Source organism: Homarus americanus, unplaced genomic scaffold, assembly GCF_018991925.1.
Source record: "Homarus americanus isolate GMGI-L3 unplaced genomic scaffold, GMGI_Hamer_2.0 scaffold2361, whole genome shotgun sequence".
In the NCBI taxonomy this organism is placed as follows: Eukaryota; Metazoa; Arthropoda; class Malacostraca; order Decapoda; family Nephropidae; genus Homarus; species Homarus americanus.
This window is the reverse complement of record NW_024724824.1, coordinates 42,760-61,695: the sequence shown is the minus strand read 5'-3', so window position 1 is coordinate 61,695 and position 18,936 is coordinate 42,760. Positions and strand designations below refer to the sequence as shown.

At 37.3% G+C, this 18,936-nt stretch overlaps 1 protein-coding gene across 1 annotated transcript; it reads left to right on the top strand.

Moving 5' to 3' along the window:
* Nucleotides 1-3,277: 3,277 nt before the first annotated feature.
* Nucleotides 3,278-17,583, top strand: LOC121864570. The gene is made up of 4 exons (XM_042363636.1): nt 3,278-3,809; nt 11,114-11,318; nt 13,470-13,567; nt 14,130-17,583. The coding sequence occupies exons 1-4, from the start codon at nt 3,720-3,722 to the stop codon at nt 14,214-14,216; spliced, it is 480 nt and encodes a 159-aa protein (XP_042219570.1). The 5' UTR covers nt 3,278-3,719; the 3' UTR covers nt 14,217-17,583.
* The last annotated feature ends 1,353 nt before the right edge of the window (nt 17,584-18,936 follow it).

Below are 18,936 nucleotides of genomic sequence, written 5' to 3'. Positions count from 1 at the left end.
TGGGCTATTGAGCATAGTATGAATCATATGACATTAACAATAACTAACATGTACGATTGTGATCAGTACAACCTAACCTAACCTAACAATTCTTTATTGCAACTACTGCACAGTTCTTATCTTTTATTGTATTTTTAATAAAGTAATTGTTCTTTTTTTTCATTTTTGTGTCCTGAATTACATAAAACATTTATTAGTTGACTTAAGGTACCAAAAATAGCGTGGAAAAGCAATTCATCATTGTATTCACAGAAGAGGTTACAAGAAATAAACTGTTAAAGCTAAAAGTCCATAAGAGTCCCGGCCCTGACATGGTGCATCCTAGAGTGCTAAGAGAGTTGTCCAACGAGCTTGCTGAGCCCCTGAAGATCCTGTTCTGTAAATGACTGGATGAACAAAAGGTCCCCAGTGATTGGAAAATGGCTTATGTGAGTCCTATCCTCAAGAAGGGTGATCGTCACTCCACGAATAACTATAGACCGGTGACCCTGACCAGCATAGCATATAAAGTACTTGAGAGCATTATTTAGAGATACCATGATGGAACATCTACTACGAAACAACCTTATAAATGTAAAGGATTGCCAACACGGTTTTTTGCTGGGGCGCTCCTGCTTAACACAATTACTCAAGGTACTGGATGTTTGGACCCAAATTCTGGAACAGGGTGGTAATATCGACAATATATATCTAGATTTTGCCAAGGTTTTCGAGAGCGTACCCCATGAAAGGCTGAAAATTAAATTGGAAGGGTACGGGATTCGGGGAAATGTCTTCGCGTGGGTCGGAGATTTTCTCCATGACCGAAAGCAGTGTGTGGTGATTAATGGCATGAAATCATTATTTGTACCCGTCACAAGCGGGGTACCACAGGGTCTTGGGCCCTCTGTTGTCTGTTTGCTTCATAAATGATATGCCTGACGCTGTACATTCCTCCATACAAATATATGCAGATGACGCAGAGTTATTTCGGGAAATTATGAACCAAGCAGACTGTGAAGAGTTGCAGAAGGATCTCTGCGAGCTTCAAGAATGGTCGAAGAAATTGATGCTCAGATTCAATGTCACGAAGTGTAAGAATCTGCACCTGGGACGTACCAACGGTAAGGAGGAGTATCATATGTCCCAGTGGGACGAAGAAACTGCATCAATTGAGACTGAATGTGAAAAGGACCTAGGTGTGTATGTAGACAATGAACTGAAGTTCTCGGGCCATTACGAGAAAGTGAATCAGGTAACTAAATTACTAGGTCTTATAAGAAGGTCGTTCAGGTATCTAGCGTAACGATCTTCAAGAGTGAGGTGCTACCCCGCCTGGTCCCCGAGATATGCTAGGGACTGTCAGTTGATTGAAAATGTCCAAGGAGGACCACCAGACTGTTGCCTGCACTTCGGCACCTCAGCTACCCTGAGAGATTAGAGCGCCTGAAATTGCCTAGCTTATACTACAGACGGGCAAGTGGGGGGGGGGGACCTAACTGAGGTGTATAAACATCTCAAAGGACACTACTCAGTCGAGTGTCCTTACTTGGAGCTGGCGGACGCTCGTCTCACAAGGGATCACAGCTCAAAGTTGAAGAAGCCACTAAACCAGCATACCGACGCACACGCCATCACAATCACACTAAAAGGTATGTCCCTCAATATTGTCAATGCCTATGGCCTGGCACTTGACATTATTAGGGACCTGCCACACTTTGCGATAAACAGATAAATTGTACCGGGAATTTTCTCCCCACACACACTCATCATTCTGTCACTTTATGGAACTTGCTGACAAAACCCATGACCCTTCAGGCTTTTACGCCCTTAATGCATGAGTCATAAAGGCAAGCATGAACAACGCATGCTTCCCAGATGGGCGCTGTAAACGCTTCTGCGCTTCACTTTGCACAGGATGTAAGGGGGTGCCCAATAAACTAGCCCCCTCGGGGGCAATCTAAAAAAAAAATCTAAATCTAGTCCAGAAAACTGAGGGATAACTTTTTCGGAGTGAGAGTTGTGAACTCTTGGAACAATTTGCCAGAGAGTGTTGTGACGGCAACAAGTGTGAGCTCTTTCAAGACCAGATTTGACAAGCCCTAGAGCAGGTTCAGGTACATTAAGGAGCCAGTGCATGCCCAGTACTTGCCAACAATGCGTAACAGAGATGTGACCGATCGCCCAAGCGGCTAACAGAGCCGATCAGTGGTGAAGAGGATAAAAGTAAAAAGTAAAAACTTGAGTGGGGGGGTTGATTCTTCAGGTGTCTACTCTGGGGGAGAGAATCTTCATATGATCCCTTATTACTAGCAGAGTTGCCCGAGAAGTCTCTCTCTCTCTCTCTCTCTCCCTCTCTGGGTCAAGACGATTCCATCGATACCAAATAAAATATTATGTAGAGATCGTATGTCTGGGAGAGGACTCATGCGCGGAAAACGCACACACACACACACGCACAGGCAGACATAAACTTCCAAATATATTTGAGATTTGGGGAGTGAATTCTTTCGATTGAGTTATATCTTTATGGAAATTGTTTTGCAGATATGATTGAAATTATATTCAGGGTTTCTTTCCGCTAACCAATTAACCGCTCATGTGGAATCTTAGGTTACACTACATTTTTTAAGCATGTATTCGTTAGTTTATTTACAGAGCAATTTATTTTGACAGAAGACCATTGGAATTTTAATTTGCAGAAAAAACTGCTTTAGTGTTCCTGTATATCATCAACCTTATAGCTTCCTTATGTTATAGAAAGTTTATCTTCAGTTATACTGTATACAGTACAGGTAATATTTTCACCTTAAAGACTAACCACCCTAACGCTATTTAGGGGGATGAGATTACTATATTGCATGTATCACATTTATATTTTCAATTGACGACCATGAGGACAGCACGTTATCATGTAATTTTAGTTTCTTTCTTGTGGGTTACTAGAGGCGCGAAATGCCGTGTAAACGCAAAGCGTCACCTCGAGTAAAGGGACTTCTGGCATATTTCCAACACCGGGAGTATAGATGTGGCACCACCGCGAGGGGGTACAAATATCACGCTACGAGGGAGTGTTCACAAAAATAGATTCTAGGTTTATATATATTTTTTTATGTTTAATCATACACTAATGATAACGAGGATTTTTTTTGCTTAACCTCACTTCATGACTAATTATTTTTATTTAAGACCAGACACTGTGGATAGATAGGTTTTAAGTTGTTTTGAGTTAAAATCCCCAACGTAAGCGCGGGAGAAACTTGACAGATCAGTGAGACTATTGTGTGAACGTGAGGCACCGATCCAGTGCACGTAGTCTCGCTACAACCACAGCCAAGAGAGGGTGAGGAGCAGCTTCTCTGAACATCTTCCAGAGCAACTTTTTCAGTCACAGAAAGTGATCTTATCAGAGGAAATTTTCCGTGAATCTCGCACACCAATTACCAGTTCTCACTCTTCGCTGTTTCGGGGTAACTTACAAGAGTGTCTGTCAATTGTCACTCGTAAGACCACACCTACGTGACCACCTGCTGCTGTAACACCACAAGTTGATCAACGTTCGCCTACAACGTAGAAAGACCGAAACCTGGATGGTTCCCACCCCTTTCTGAACTCCGGAAGAACAACAACTCGTTTATCGATCAGTTGAGGCTGATCCTGCCAACGCCGCCGCCCCAGCCTGTAAAAAGGTCTCGTCAGCGACATTTACAGAGTGGCTTGCCCCTAAAACACGCGCACTCATGATGTGTGCATTCATGACACCAGTTTTGAAGAATGACTGGGATCTATACCACACGAGACGCTCGAGGAACAACTCTGAAAGTTCGGCGGTAAGTAACAATAGACGTTGGATATGCAAAGGGTTATGGTAGTCGGTAGACACAACAGGTAAACATTGCACGGCTCCTAGCAGAATATTCTAGAGAAAGTAAAAGATGTCGAGTTACGTTGTGATAGGAATAACCCGATGTACAGTAGTAGATTAGTCCTGTAGAGGCTAGGTGCCACGACATATTTTAGAAACCAAAAATGGCAGTTTCATTTTGTTGCCTTACATTAACTAAACTCGGAGGTAAGTGTTATATGCCTACCGTATATCTCGTCTGGGAGACTAAACTCGGAGGTAAGTGTTATACGCCTACCGTATATCTCGTCTGGGAGTATCGACGGACGGGCTAGACAGGTGGTTGTGACTATCTAATAATATCAACCAACAGGTGTTAGGGCGTAAAGAAACCGGAGGTGCTATACAACCATATCCATGGATTTGAGATACCAAGAAAGACTACCAATGGAGGTGACATATATATAAGATAGCTCTAACTTAGGCCATTTCGATTTTATAAAGAATGCCAAAAAATAGATATTCAACAAGCTCTTCCCATTCAGCGATTTATACGAAAATTGAAATTAATAAATGCTAAAAAGTCATGGATCATGAAGAGAATGCGCTGTCGTAACTAGAAATATATGTAACGTCAAGGTCAACAGACTGTGGGTAAACAATAACATCAAAAGAATGTTCGTACAGTAACAACAAAACTTAGTGCTCAAGGACTGCAGAATACGAATAATGCAAGAAGGAATTATGTGATACGCATTCTCATTTAGTATCTTCCGTGATTTGAGTTGAGATGTGTTGGAATGTTTTAAAGTATCAAAGTGTATTTAATATACTACAGCATGTCGAAAGGAAAAATTTGGGAACGGGCACGCCACTTTTAATATTTTATTTGGCAAATGCCAGTCGACTTATTGCTTTAACCTAGATAAGCCAGCTTTCCCAGAAGATTCCAATACTTTTTCCTTAACGCAGAATTGTACTCAGTCATTTTTGTATAGAAATAAGTAATTACTATTGACCACAGAATATCTCCTAATGTCAAGTGCACATCGCTTCAAAACGGCCTCAAAATGTCCATGATAATGGTCAGATATAAAAAATATATATATATATTGGGGGGGGGGGGGAAGCTAACAGCGCTCCCACAAAACCCCCCAACAGGGTGGTCTCGCTTTGCCAGCCACTTTCCCCCACCCAAAACTTCTTGGACCCCCCATTTTAATATTCCTGGATCCGCCCAGAAATACCGTAAACTACAAGTATGCGAACGCACGGCCTCGATGTTTCAGTCTAGTTAGTTCTAAGCAAAGTCGGTGGATGTGTGCAGGCCCGTCCTTAAGGGGGGGCGACTGCCCGAGGTCACTCGGACACATTACCTGTTAACTGGTTAATCTGACCTGACGGCTTACGCCACCATCGCAACCGTGACCTTACCATTCATAGCGACAGTCCCATGGGGGTTGGTGGGGGTGGGTTCCCCTGACCGTATAATCTGACTCCATATATATATTTTCTGGGGCCCCGCAGTGGCTGAGTTGCCCTGGGCCCCGCACCCTCCTAGGGACGGCCCTGGATGTGTGAATAAATTGTCTCGTCTGATGGTATGATTTACATGAGTAAGTAACACAGATACCGGTACATCACTAAATTCCGATTAGGGAACATTACATAAAAAATAAAAATTCCTCTGGGAATGAGGGCAAGGTTATGGAGTCAAGAATGAAAAGAGGTATCAGCATATTGGGGGGCAATGCGTTGGACAATACTGTAAACATTAAATATAGCGCTTAGTTGCTGTGTGAACTGGCGGGCAGTGGCCAATGTGAGCGAAGTAGTTGTTAAATACAATCTGGTTGGTGTCGAAGAGGAGGGTATTTTAAGCACAATTGTTCTGTGAGTTGAGCAGCTGCCAGCCACGTGTAACCTTGTGTATTTTAGCACCTATGCAGTCCCTCCACATATGGGCCAAGGATAGAACAGAATTTTTCTGTTGCTTATGTTCTTGCAAGTCGATATATTGTTTGAAAAAAAGTTTAAAGAACAATGGCACGTTGTAACCCGGTTCATATAAACAAAACAAAGAAAAGTCAAGGTACGGAACAGGGCAAGTTTACGGGTCAAGGCACGAAAGCAGGTTTATCTTGAGAACGCTGAACAGGTTATTTATGTTAACTTAAACACTATGAAGCTAGAGTTACTGTAGAGCGATTTTAAAGTACAAATAAAGGACGGAAGCAAACCAGATCGTTTTAAGAATAACAATGAATCGAACAGTAACTGTACTCAACGATTGCTTTGGAAATCCCGTTGGTAGCCAACCGGGAAGCACAATTTTAAGTTGGGTCCTAATTTGCAACACGGCCTGTTTGTTGTCAGGGGGGGGGGGGGGGTGTACCAGGACAGGTCCTCGGCTTGGTGAAGGTCTTGTTCAGTAACGTGATAATAGTCGGGTGAGCAATCTAAAGCACAACACAATCTGGGAAGAGTAGGAGGACTAGGCTTACAAGATTCGATTGGAAAGGCCTAGGCTTGCTTACATATGATGAAACCGATATTCTTAATAAAAGCTCGGGGGATGTAAAGTTAATGCTTAACTTGTTACTAGTTAATGCATAACATGTTACTAGACTTTCTACTGTTAAGTTAAATTGTCAATGAAGGGGTGGGCTAAGTTGGATTACAGCCGGCCTTGCAATGTTGGTGGGCAGTGCGCTGAAGTGGTAGAGCATATTAGGTTTACCTGCCGATTACTATTATTTTTTTATGGGGAGGGGGCATGAGGAGATGGCGCTTGGAGACCGTGAAGAAAGGGGGTGGAGGAGCTTCAGTGGACTATACCGAATATATTAGTTTTATCCCAGTACTGTATATATCAAGGAGTATCTGGTCGATCGTATATATTTTTAAGTTAAATCGAGCTTGAACGTGAAATTGAACGTCTATGTGGAGGGCAAGTTAACGTGATTGCATGTAAAAAAAACTGCCCACTTGGGTCCGATATGTTTGGAAATGAACATTATGTACAGCAGTTTCGGTGCGGTTGGTATTTCTGATTGTATGTTGTTCCTCATAATATCTATGATAACCGAACCGAAACTGCTGTGCATTGCCTTCATTTTTAACATATCGGACTCGGGTGAGCATTTTTTTTTTACCAATACCACATGAAGAGCAAGGTTTGCAGGTTAGTCCAGGGTGCAGCTCAAATTAATTCGTGGGAAAACTAAGCTTTTCCTTTCTAAACCAAATAAATTCTCACAAGTGCAAGTCTTATGGTGTGCAATAATATACCCATTTATTTTAACTACCTACGACCACATTCACTGCTGATAAGTATCTGAGGGGGATACCAGGGAACATTATTACTGCAGGACACAGGATTCCACTATAGAATATTACCCGCAAGTCCACAATGGAACATACGGTGATGATGGAACATACGGTGATGAATTTGAGCACATTTATGGGTTAACATTTAGAAGTTGCCAACACCTACTTATGTACTATTGAGTCTTACATGGGGAGAAAGAGAAAAATCTAAATATAATTTATTCTATAACGTTTCCGTCGGGAATTATATTTTTCGAGCATTTTAACCGTTAAAAATTACCCACTATATTAGTTATTCAAAGTGGGCAGGGCTTTGAAGTTGAGAGGAAATGTGAGGTAAAATACTTAAAAATAACACCAAACAAACCTTTGAAACCCTTGCTTAACGTTTCCTAACTTGTAAAAATGTTAAGAATCAATTTTGAGTTTATGAATCACTACAGAACTGAACACCGAAAACAACACCAGCACATACAAAAAAGCGAAAACAATACCATCGCCTACTAAACACCGGAAACAATACCATCGCCTACTAAACACCGGAAACAATACCATCGCCTACTAAACACCGGAAACATGAATACGTTTGGGATTTTTAACGGTTAGGAAACGTTAGGTCAGGTTTTCAAAAGTTTGTGTTTTTTGGGGGGTGGGTGTGTAGAATCCAGGTAAAAAAGTCACAGAAAAAAGTCAGGAAAAAAAGTCACAGGAAAAAAAGAAAAGTTAACTATCGAATTCTCACATTTTTTAAGGTTAATATGTCAATCAGTTTCAGTAAAGGAATATGCAGAACCTAACCTAAACTAACCAAAATTGTGACTTTTTTCTTGTGCCTTTATTACCGGCCACCATAAATTAATTGTGACTTTTTTCCTGTGACTTTTTTTCCTAGCCAAAATTGTGACTTTCTGTGACTTTTTTTCCTGTGACTTTATTACCGGCCACCGGTGTGTATTACCCCACATTTCCCCTCTACTTCAAAGCCCTGCCCTCTTTAAATAAGTAATAATGATGGTAATTTTGTCGGTTAAAATATCGAAAATATACATTTCCGATGGAAACGCTATAGAGTATATTATATATAAGTAGGTGTTGGCAACTTCTAAATATTTACCCATATTTGTATAATAGTAGTCTCAATTGCGTTTTACATTCGCTTTTACGTCTGTTTAAAATACTGTAAATGAAAACTCTGTCTGTACAACCTTGTCGTCATTTCCTGCGTTGTTCAGGAAAGTGCTTTTGTGCTTGATTCCAGAGTCTTAAACGAGCGTTATCTAATTTATGAGGAAACTGCTACCACCAGAAGTTGTTCGATTTTGTTCATTTTTCATGTTATAATTATACAGTAGTAAGTATTTTAACAGAGGCGACAACGGTAAAGATTCGTTTTAGTTACATCACGGAAACTCCTAGTGTATTTTGTGTTGTTTCAAACGAATCTGACCATTTCCGTCGCAAATGAGCCTTGTTTCTATTACAGTTGTTGCCACTAAACGAATCTCGGTAATTTTATAGTTGCAATTCTAAGACTATCATCTTCAGTGGCATTTCTGGCGCAAATTACGAACGTGGCGGTACACACCTAGGAACAACTGTGGAATCCCCCTCCCCTGGTTAGGTTTGGTTAGGTTAGGTTAGGTTAGTTTAGTTTAGTTTAGTTAGGTTGGATTTAAAACTGGTTTCCAATGGTTTTTGAACACTTTTTACCTTGATTTTTTTATAGCAAATTTCTAGATACTGAGATGGGAGGGGGCTTATCTCAAAAACTATTGATTTGCGTCAGAAATTAAGGTCAGATTCGTTTATAACGTCAACAAACAATCGATCGGAAAAACAGTTTCAACTTAAATTTCGTTTATTGGCAACAAGTGGTAGGCAGCTATCAAACAGGGAGGTTCTATCGCCTGGGAAGATATTGGAAGCATAATGTGTTGTCTAATAATAGACCCTGCTGTCATATGGCATCACAAAAATTTTGACCAAGTCCTAGGTTGCTGATATGACTTTCTGCCTCATTTACTCAAAATTGCAGTCTCAATTGTTTCTTTTATTATTGACAACACAACATACATACTGTATCGTTTCTCACTAGATTTATTTTTTGTTTTGTATTTATTATTATTATTATTATTATTATTATTATTATATATTCGCCCTCCAAGCCCTGATGTGGGTAAGTGACCTGTGCCCGGGTGGGCTAATCCCCGGGAAAAATTAAAATTTACTTTTTTCTTTTCCTCAGAAAACCGACCTAACAACCCCTCCCCGGCCATATTAAACTGAAAATACATAGTTTGATATCTGGTACCAATGTAAGCAATATTCTTAAAGTGTCATGGTGTAATTTAACGTTTTTTTGTGGACGTGAGATTACACTCAGACCGAACCCGGTTGTAAACAAACAGGGCAGACGGCAACGCGCTGACTCAACAGATATCAGAGGAATATTTACAGTACCTAATTAACTTCTTTGCGTACAAAGAACGTAGATACATTATTTTTAAGTCATATGACCAGTTTTTCACTTATCTTTCATGTCCTGCCAACTACAGGTGATTTATTATCGTAGATTGAAAAAAAAAATTACGGGAATTGGCCCACCCGGGCACAGGTCAAACGACCCACAACAGGGCCTGGAAAACCCTGCTGCTATATGGCATCACAAAAATTGTGACCAAGTCTCAGGTTGCTGATCTGATCTTTCTGCCTCATTTACACACAATTGCAGGGTATCAATTGTTTCTCTTACTTTGACAACACATCATGCATATATTGTTTCTCACTCTTGATATTTTCATAATTTTTGCATTTCTTTATGGTTCTTTATTATTATCATTATTTTTAGTGTTGTTATTGATATTATTGTTATTTTATTTTTAATTTTGTATTTTGTATTATAAATTTTATTTACTATGAATTATTATTTTATTTTTTTATTTTTCTTATAAATTTTATTTAATATGAATTATTATTATTATTACTACATTTTCATCCCCAGGCCCTGTTGTGGGTCAGTGACCTGTGCCCGGGTGGGCTAATCCCCATAAAAAAAAATACTGTATAGCGTACAGAGTTATATTTGTGTAAAAATCATAAATATAAATATTAGCTGTCAACCTCTTTGTCCTTAGCGAAGTAGATTACAGTACCAGTACTGTATCTTGTAATTATTATTTTTTCTTAATTAATTTTGTTTTAGTAACACTGTGGACTAGCTTTATGTTTACCTTATAATGAAACCTACTATAATTTTCAGACATACTTCATCCACTTGTATTTTGTCATCTTCACTTGTCTAGCTAGTACTAAAAATCTAAGTGAAAACAGCCACCAAACACGATAATATTATTTTGAATGACATCATTAGGCCCGGCTCCAGTAAATCTATATGAGGACATCCCAAACTCCACGGTAGGACATATCTTCTCTCCATATTAGGAAGTTCCTCTCCCTATAGTATAGCACCTCTTAACTAATTATGTTCCTTTCCTGGGTTACTTTATATTGTACCCAATCATGGCCACTTTCTCGCTCGTTAACCAAACTAAAAAATCGTATACCGGTAATTGTAGTTTTATGTTGATTCCAATAAATTTTCATAGTGTAGTATTGTACTCAAGCACTTTTGTTTAGTGGAAAAAGTAATTACTATTTACCTCCAGAATATCTCCTAATATCAAGTGCACAACTGCACATGGCTTCAAAATGGCCTCAAAATGCCCATGATCTTGGTCAGATTTCAATAAGGCCCCCAAAAAAAATCCCCCAGCTGGGTGAGCTCACTGTGCTCGCCATGTTCCCCCATCCACCACTTCTTGGACCTCCTCCCCCTCTCCCCCTTTTTTGTATTCCTGGAGCCACCCCTTTTAAGGACAATCACTCTTGGTCGGGTTAAATATAATAGTCTATCAGCCACGATCACAAACCTGACAAATTTCTTTACTCTCTTTTCCTCAGGTATCGGCCCCAGCCACCCAGCGCTCGCGGCCATCACATGTCCGGAAACGAGGTATAGGCGAGACTGGACGGAGCTTCTCGTACCACGCCCCATGTCATGCCCGCAGTGACATGATGTACGTAGGGTCCCCACCGAGGTCTTATCATTTGTCCACCAAAAATTCCAGATGTGCTTCTAGGACTTCCATGGACCCTTCCTCTTCTGGTGAGTGCTCATGATATGGATCGTTGGACCCCACAGGTATAGTACAGCATAGTATTGATTACTTCAAGGGGAGGGAAAATATAATGTTCTCTTGGGGTAAAGTAACATTGTGTGCATAACTAAAATGGGTCTCTCTCTCTCTCTCTCTCTCTCATTATATATATATATATATATATATATATATATATATATATATATATATATATATATATATATATATATATATATATATATATATATATATTTCATGTATATGAAAACGTGGATAAGATAAATGATAAAATCACACGGGAAAATGGAAACAACGGAGACCTTAGCTTTCGTCTTTATTCAAGATATCTACTGTATATATATATATATATATATATATATATATATATATATATATATATATATATATATATATATATATATATATATATATATATATATATATATATATATATATATATATATATATATATATATATATATATATATATATATATATATATATATATATATATATATATATATATATATATATATATATATATATATTATATATATATATATATATATATATATATATATATATATATATATATATATGAATTAAATTATCAGGCTAGTACAGGTTGTACCTCTCTAGTCCGCATTCTGTGGTCGGAACGATTTTAGTTTGTCCAATAAGTTGACAGCTTTTTTTTTTTTTATATACTTATCTGAATTATTATTATTATTACAGGAGTATTAAATTTTTGCCCCATCAGGCCCCAATGTGGGTCAGTGACCTATGCCCGGGTGGGCTATTCCCCTTAAAAAAAAAAAGCCACGGGAAATTAAGGTTTGTTTACATCCTGCAGTTCGGCTGCTAATTAAGTGTTGCTTTCATATTCTTATGTAGAGTAATGACGATATGTTTTCACATGTGCGCACTTACATACGCACAGTCTCACTTTTTTTTTTTACCATTAATGGTTAGCTACTTATATTGTTCCATTTATTAACATTAAATAACATTACAGGTACTTCAAACAGCCATGTTATTTTTTTTACATTAATTTTACTACAGCTAAAATCAGGGTCACATTTTCTTCAGTTTTATATGTAGAACCAATCAGTCACCGGTTTTGTAAGCTTTAACATAAACAGTGCCGGCAGCCGTCTCGTCTCCTCTAATATTCCACATATTATTAATAAATTGTATTGTTAATTTTGCACACACAAACATTAATTCAATGAAAACAAATTCAGAAACATTAATGAAAATATATATGAACAGTAAATAAGTGTTGCTTTCATATTCTTATGTAAAGTAATGACGATATATTTTCACGTGTGCGCATCGCACTTACATACGCGATCTCTCTTTTTTTCTTGACCATTATCGTTAGCTACTTCTATTGTTCCATTTATTAACATTAAATAACAATATTTAAAACAACCATATTAATTTTACTACAGCTACAGCCAAGGTCTTATTTTCTTCAGTTTTATATGTAGAACCAGTCAGTCACTGGTTTTGTAATCAACGAAAACAATGCTGTGTCATTTCCTCGTGTGTTTTAATATTCCACATATTATTAATGAATTGTATTGCTCATTTTGCACACATAAACATTAATTCAATAAAAAAGACATTCAATAATAAACAAGAATGAATCTTTTGTACTTAAGAGAAATGACGCTGTTTACACGATTATGCACGTCGTCTGCACGTTGGCGGGCCGTTCAAACCCGTCGAAATTCAAGTTTCGGTCAAAATTTTTATTTTTTTGTGTGTCCCAATAAAATACGTTAAGAATTAAAAACTCGCGAAATTTGAGAAGCTACTATACGACATTTAACCATTCAATATGTCTTCAAAGAGACCATGATGCAGAGAAAGTGGTGCTAGTGCTTCCAAGCATAAGCACAAGTCACTATCTATCCAGGAAAAGGGTGAATTTCCATGGTCCGGCAATTTCCATGGTCTGGCACCGGTCAGGTCCCGAGGTTGCCGGACTAGAGAGGTACAACCTGTAGTTTCAAAGTTACTGCCTCTGACATGTCAAGTTTCTTCACACTTATTACAAGTACCTCTTGTTGTGCAGTTTTTAATGTTTTAATTATTGCAGTTGGGGCTATGTTAATTTTTTAATTGAGTGCATAATTCATTGTTCTTGACAGGGACTACAAGCCCACCCAAGAGTCCTCTGGCCACCACCACCACAAGTGGCCCCCCCAAAAGCCCATCATCCAGCTCTCTCACGAAATTCCACAACAAGGTGGGTGTGTGTGTGTATTTGCGTGCTAGTGAGAGAAAAGTGGAAGTAAATAATGGTTAACAGTGAAAAAGAATTATCAAGATATACTGATAGGATGAAGTGCAACAGCTGAGTGGATACACTGCTCGCTTTCTGTCCTTGGAATCCACATTTTACCCAAGTGAATGGGTAATTAGCTTTGCTATTGGGGAAATTGAAGATGGTAGAATGTATTGCCCATCACACTGATCCTTTGTGTCCAAAAAAATGCGTTTAATTTGTGGTAAGCTGTATCCACACTGCCCCTATTAAGCTGTCAGGCCTACAGAACCCACTTTCACATTTTTTACTGATAGGATATCCTCTGGATCTTGACCATTTTAAGTTCAGGTATATGTGTGCCACTTAATAACATCCCCTCCAAAATAAGAAAAAATTCTTTCAGAATACTGTGCTAAGAGTGCATTATTTTGGTGGCTATTAAAAAATATATTTTTTCATGTGATTATAAATATCAGTAGTCATTGCAAACATTTATCTTGGTGGTGTCAGACCCTACAGGTTTTGTATATTTCTGCAACAGGTAATGGATAAGTTGAAAAACGTCCTCCATCTGAAGGATAACAGAAGTCAGGAGGAGGAGCAAGAAGATTCGAGAGGCCAGTCATGAGAAGGAGGTACCTGTACCCAATATTTTGAAGGAGTCAAGTAAGACACAAGTACTGTATTTTAAGAGGTACATAAGAGCTTCCCAAGAAAGAAGTGTTTCATAGTAGGCTACCCAACTTGTGTAAACAAAAGGGTCAGGTAAGACTAGCAGTTATTATGAGAGATTCAGAAGCAGGTACATACCGTAAGCGATGATTTTTGTTTAATAGTAAGGTAGAAGAATCCAAGAAGACGTGATGAGGGAGCATTGTTATCAAAGCATAGATGAGGATTTTTTTGCCTTACATGGATATAACTGTGCAAAAGTACTTAGAATATTTATAATTATTTCTTGTTTCCAGTAAATAAAGGAAGTATTTAATGTGGTTATGCAAACAATTTTTTGCAGTAAGAGATTTGGCAAAAAAAAAGATGTGGACTTTCTTATATAGTATCTCTTTTATGGTAATTCACCAAGAAACTTGTTGAATCACACTACTGTTAGACATAATAGAATTGGTTTACATAAATCATGTAAAACATTTGAAATTGTATACAGTATGGAACCCATTCACTCTTGAGATATTGAACTTCATCCCATAATGCTCTAAGTGTGTTCTTTATGGGGAGCTGGAGGAATATATTTGTACTGCCATCTGTTTTAACTTCGGTGAATTTGTTATTTAGCACTTATTTTTTACATAGCTTTTACAAGAGCATTAATTTCATCAGGATGCTTAATGTCAGCCATCAATGAAATATTATTAGCTAAGATGATACTCGTGTGCTCTTTCGAGAAAAGGTAGTCAAGGGTTCATATATTTATTGCCAGTAATATACAATGTAACATTCTTATATTTTAGGAAATAAAAATAAAAATACTTTAAAATTCTTTTTATATTTAAGATATATTTTTAATATTTTATAAAGTATTTCATCAAAGTTGTTCACAGGTATATTAGTACTGCACTGTATTTGTTCATAGTGTCTGAGAGTAATTGTTCATAGCAAAAGGTTCCAAGTGTTTTATTTTTTAAACTGCCAGTGTATACGTCTGGCGTGTATGCATCTTTTGAATGAGAAATTTATTTCAGTAACATTAAGTTTGGCAATTTATATTTTTCAAAATTTAAAATACAGATACTAATATAATGAATGCAGTAATTTATTGTTTATGCCATGTATAAGTCTTTGAAGAAAGGGTCATTTATTCCTAGTTATTACTCAAGTATTTCATGTTTTTATGATAAATTTGTAAAATGCCTTTATGCCATATTGGCAGCATTTGTACCTGCTACAAAGATATGTCCAGTTTATCTTACATGCTCAGTGCTCACAGTTGAGAATAATTGTTTAGGAGTGTTGGTGGTACAGTAAGTAACGCTTGTAACTCTCACCAATATGTCAAGGGTATGAGCCTCGGCCCAAACACATGTGGGAAGGGTGTTATTCACAGGTTTCCCAGTCTCTGGTTTCCTCCTGTACTAACACTGGAAAGACTGCCCAAACGGCTATTAAGTTGATAAGTGGCGAAAATAATATATAATAAAAAACAGCACTGGAAATTAAACACACACACACACACACACACACACACTTACCTACTTACTTACTTACCAAGGTTCAGTATGAAATTGTCTGCATCATGTTCTAATGAAAAACATAAAATCATTTCACAATCAGAAAATTAAAAGAACAAAGAGATTTAATTGTGTTCCCCAGGATAAGGTATTTCATGATTACAGTATATAATATTTATTATTCTGTATTTTAGTGTCCAGCATTAAATGCATTTCACTTCGGTTTTTGAGCCTTATGGGAATCTAAATGTCAGGTTATGCAACTTGTTCTAAAATGAGTTATGTTAAGAACCATATTCCAACTCATAAATAAACTCCAAATTTGTTAATAGATTTTGAAAGTATGAATTTATATTGAAGTTGCAAATTATATTGAAAAAGTTTTCTAATTCATAAATTTTATTCTGTATTTTACACCCAGGACATTAACTGGACAAAAGAAACCAAAGAGTTATAAAAAATTTATATAAAGTGAATTTCCAGAGTTGATACTTTTGGTCATAAAACTTGGTAACTTGCTTCAACCATGTAAAATTAAAGCAAAATATTTATCCATGATAGTACAGTACTGTATATTGTCGTAGCTGGACGAATCGTTGAATGACAACTTGGATGGCATGGCATATGGCAGCTGTCTAAATTAATGCTCAAATAAGTTTTTTATTTATTTTTTCATAAATGATTGCCTGATTCTGATCTGTTATAAAAGTACAAAGGTATTTTAGGATTGTCTATGGTTGGGTGCTGTGGATCACCCAATGGGACGTTTACTACTCATCCCTGAGACTTTCTTTTAGGCTGAGCATTGTAGTTTGAATATTGAATCCATGAAAGTCTGAAATATCCACTGTTTTGGACTTGATATCAGGCACAGGAGGTACAATGTACTGCATTTTGAAGATGCATTATACTGTACATAAACAGTATTACAGTATTTGCTTACATTGTAGGTGTTGTATGAAGAAAAGTGTTTATATATATATATATATATATATATATATATATATATATATATATATATATATATATATATATATATATATATATATATATATATATATATATATATATATACACTGATTCATTTAGGTTTTATTCAAGAACCTGAGTCTTCTTACCTCTGTAAAATCAATGCATTTCTAAATGTCAGTTTGAGGTACTGTATGTTTAAATGAGTAAACACAGCAGGGTTTTATGCAGTTGCTCTCCAGCATAGTTGACTTCAAAAGATTCTCATACTTCGTTGCGTCTGTGGTGCTAACTTAAATTTTCAAGAATCCCAGAGGTTATTTACCTGTATATGTAAAATGTCCTTCCTATAGAACTAGAAATTTAGTAATATTCATAACTATAATGGCAATTCTGTATACAGTACAGTATACTGTATGTATATTTGGTTTCTAAAGTGCAGTTTTCTTTTGGAAGGTACAGTATTTATGCATTATCTGTGTAACTTACACACGTGTGTTCAGTCAGTGCCAGAATTTAGTAGTATAAATTATTTTTTTAAGTACCCAGTAACTCCAAGTTCAAACCAAGACTTCGCTTTTCTACAGCAGTGCCAATCATTGTTGAAAATTTACACATCTGTTTACTACTTTTTTGTACTTTTTTGAAGACAGAAATTAAATTTTGACTTAAGTAATCAAGCAAGTGTATTTACATAATCCTATTTGTATATATGGTCATATTTTTTTTTTTTAATAAATTTATGGTTCATCGGGTTATAAGGCAAACTTTATAAAGAGCTACTTATTCTAGAATTTAAAATACTGGGAATGGGTAGTAAATAAAAAAAAATGCATAATATATCAATGGCTTTTTATTCCAATACACCTTGTAATTTAATACATGTATGTCTAATTGTCTGGTCCCCGAGGTATGCTAGAGATTGTCAATTGATTGAAAATGTCCAAAGGAGGGCTACCAGACTGGTGCTTGCTCTATGGAACCTCAGTTACCCAGAGAGATTAAGAGTACCTGCAACTACCTAGCTTATATTACAGATGGGCAAGGGGTGACTTGATTGAGGCGTATAAACATCTTAGAGCACCAGCAACTACCTTGCTTATATTACAGATGGGCAAGGGGTGACCTAATTGAGGTGTATAAACATCTCGGGGCACTCGGTCGAATATACATACCTGGAGCTGACAGACGTCCGCCCCACAAGGGATCACAGCTCAAGATTGAAGAAGCCACAAGTCTAGAAAACTGTGAGGGCAAATTTTTCAGAATGAAAATTGTGAACTCTTGGAACAATCTGCTGGAGAGCATTGTGACAGCACTGAGTGCAAGTTCATTCAAGGCCAGACTTGACCAACACTGGAGCATGTTCTAATATACTCAGGAGCCAGTGCATGCCCAGTATCTGCCAACGGTGCATATCAGAGATGTGACTGACCACCCAAGCCGCTGATCAGTTTCGAAGAGGATAAAAGTAAAAGTAACACTGGACAATAAAGGTCACAAAAAACAGACCAACTGCCTAGTAAGCTGATAAACTGAGTATTTTTACCATCTCTTGCCTGTAGGAACCCTACCCTAGATCCATTTTACCATAAAATTGATACAAGTACAGTGTATGTAAACCTTAATGGCAACTCCCAAGTTAAGTTTGAGGTGGCATAACAAAACAGTACCGTATAAGCTGTACATATACTGTATAAGGTTAGGTCAGGAAAGGAGATTAACATTTTGGATAAGACAGCCATTCTACCTCCTTGCATACATAAAGCCATATCCGCTGTGTTTATTGTCCAGTCATCCCTATTTGACCCATTTTCACATTCACCCAATTTTGAACTTCCGTAGACCCAATTTAGTGACTTAGTGTTTGTAGATTCAACTTCGGACAATGTTGTCAATTTATGGACCTTTTGAGTTTCATGTACAGCACTGCACCAAAAAATATGGAATTAATTTTTTCTGGTGTAGATTTTTATGCTCATTCCATTTTTTTTTTTTTTAGAAATAACAAGGAAAAATGCTATAGACCTTTAAACTTTGAATGCTCTACAGTACAGTACATTGAAATGTTACATTGTGGGGTAAAATACTAAAAAGAACACCAAACAAACCTTACCTTACCTTACCTTACCTTTCTTAACTTATGCAAAGGTTAAAAATACCTTACGAGTTCATGGATCCCCTTCACATCTG

Coding starts and splice junctions, on each gene's coding strand:
- LOC121864570 (XM_042363636.1), top strand. CDS start 3,720: ATGATGTGTGCATTCATGACACCAGTTTTGAAGAATGACTGGGATCTA. Junction 11,319..13,469: donor CATGGACCCTTCCTCTTCTG/GTGAGTGCTCAT, acceptor TGTTCTTGACAG/GGACTACAAGCCCACCCAAG. Junction 13,568..14,129: donor TCACGAAATTCCACAACAAG/GTGGGTGTGTGT, acceptor TTTCTGCAACAG/GTAATGGATAAGTTGAAAAA.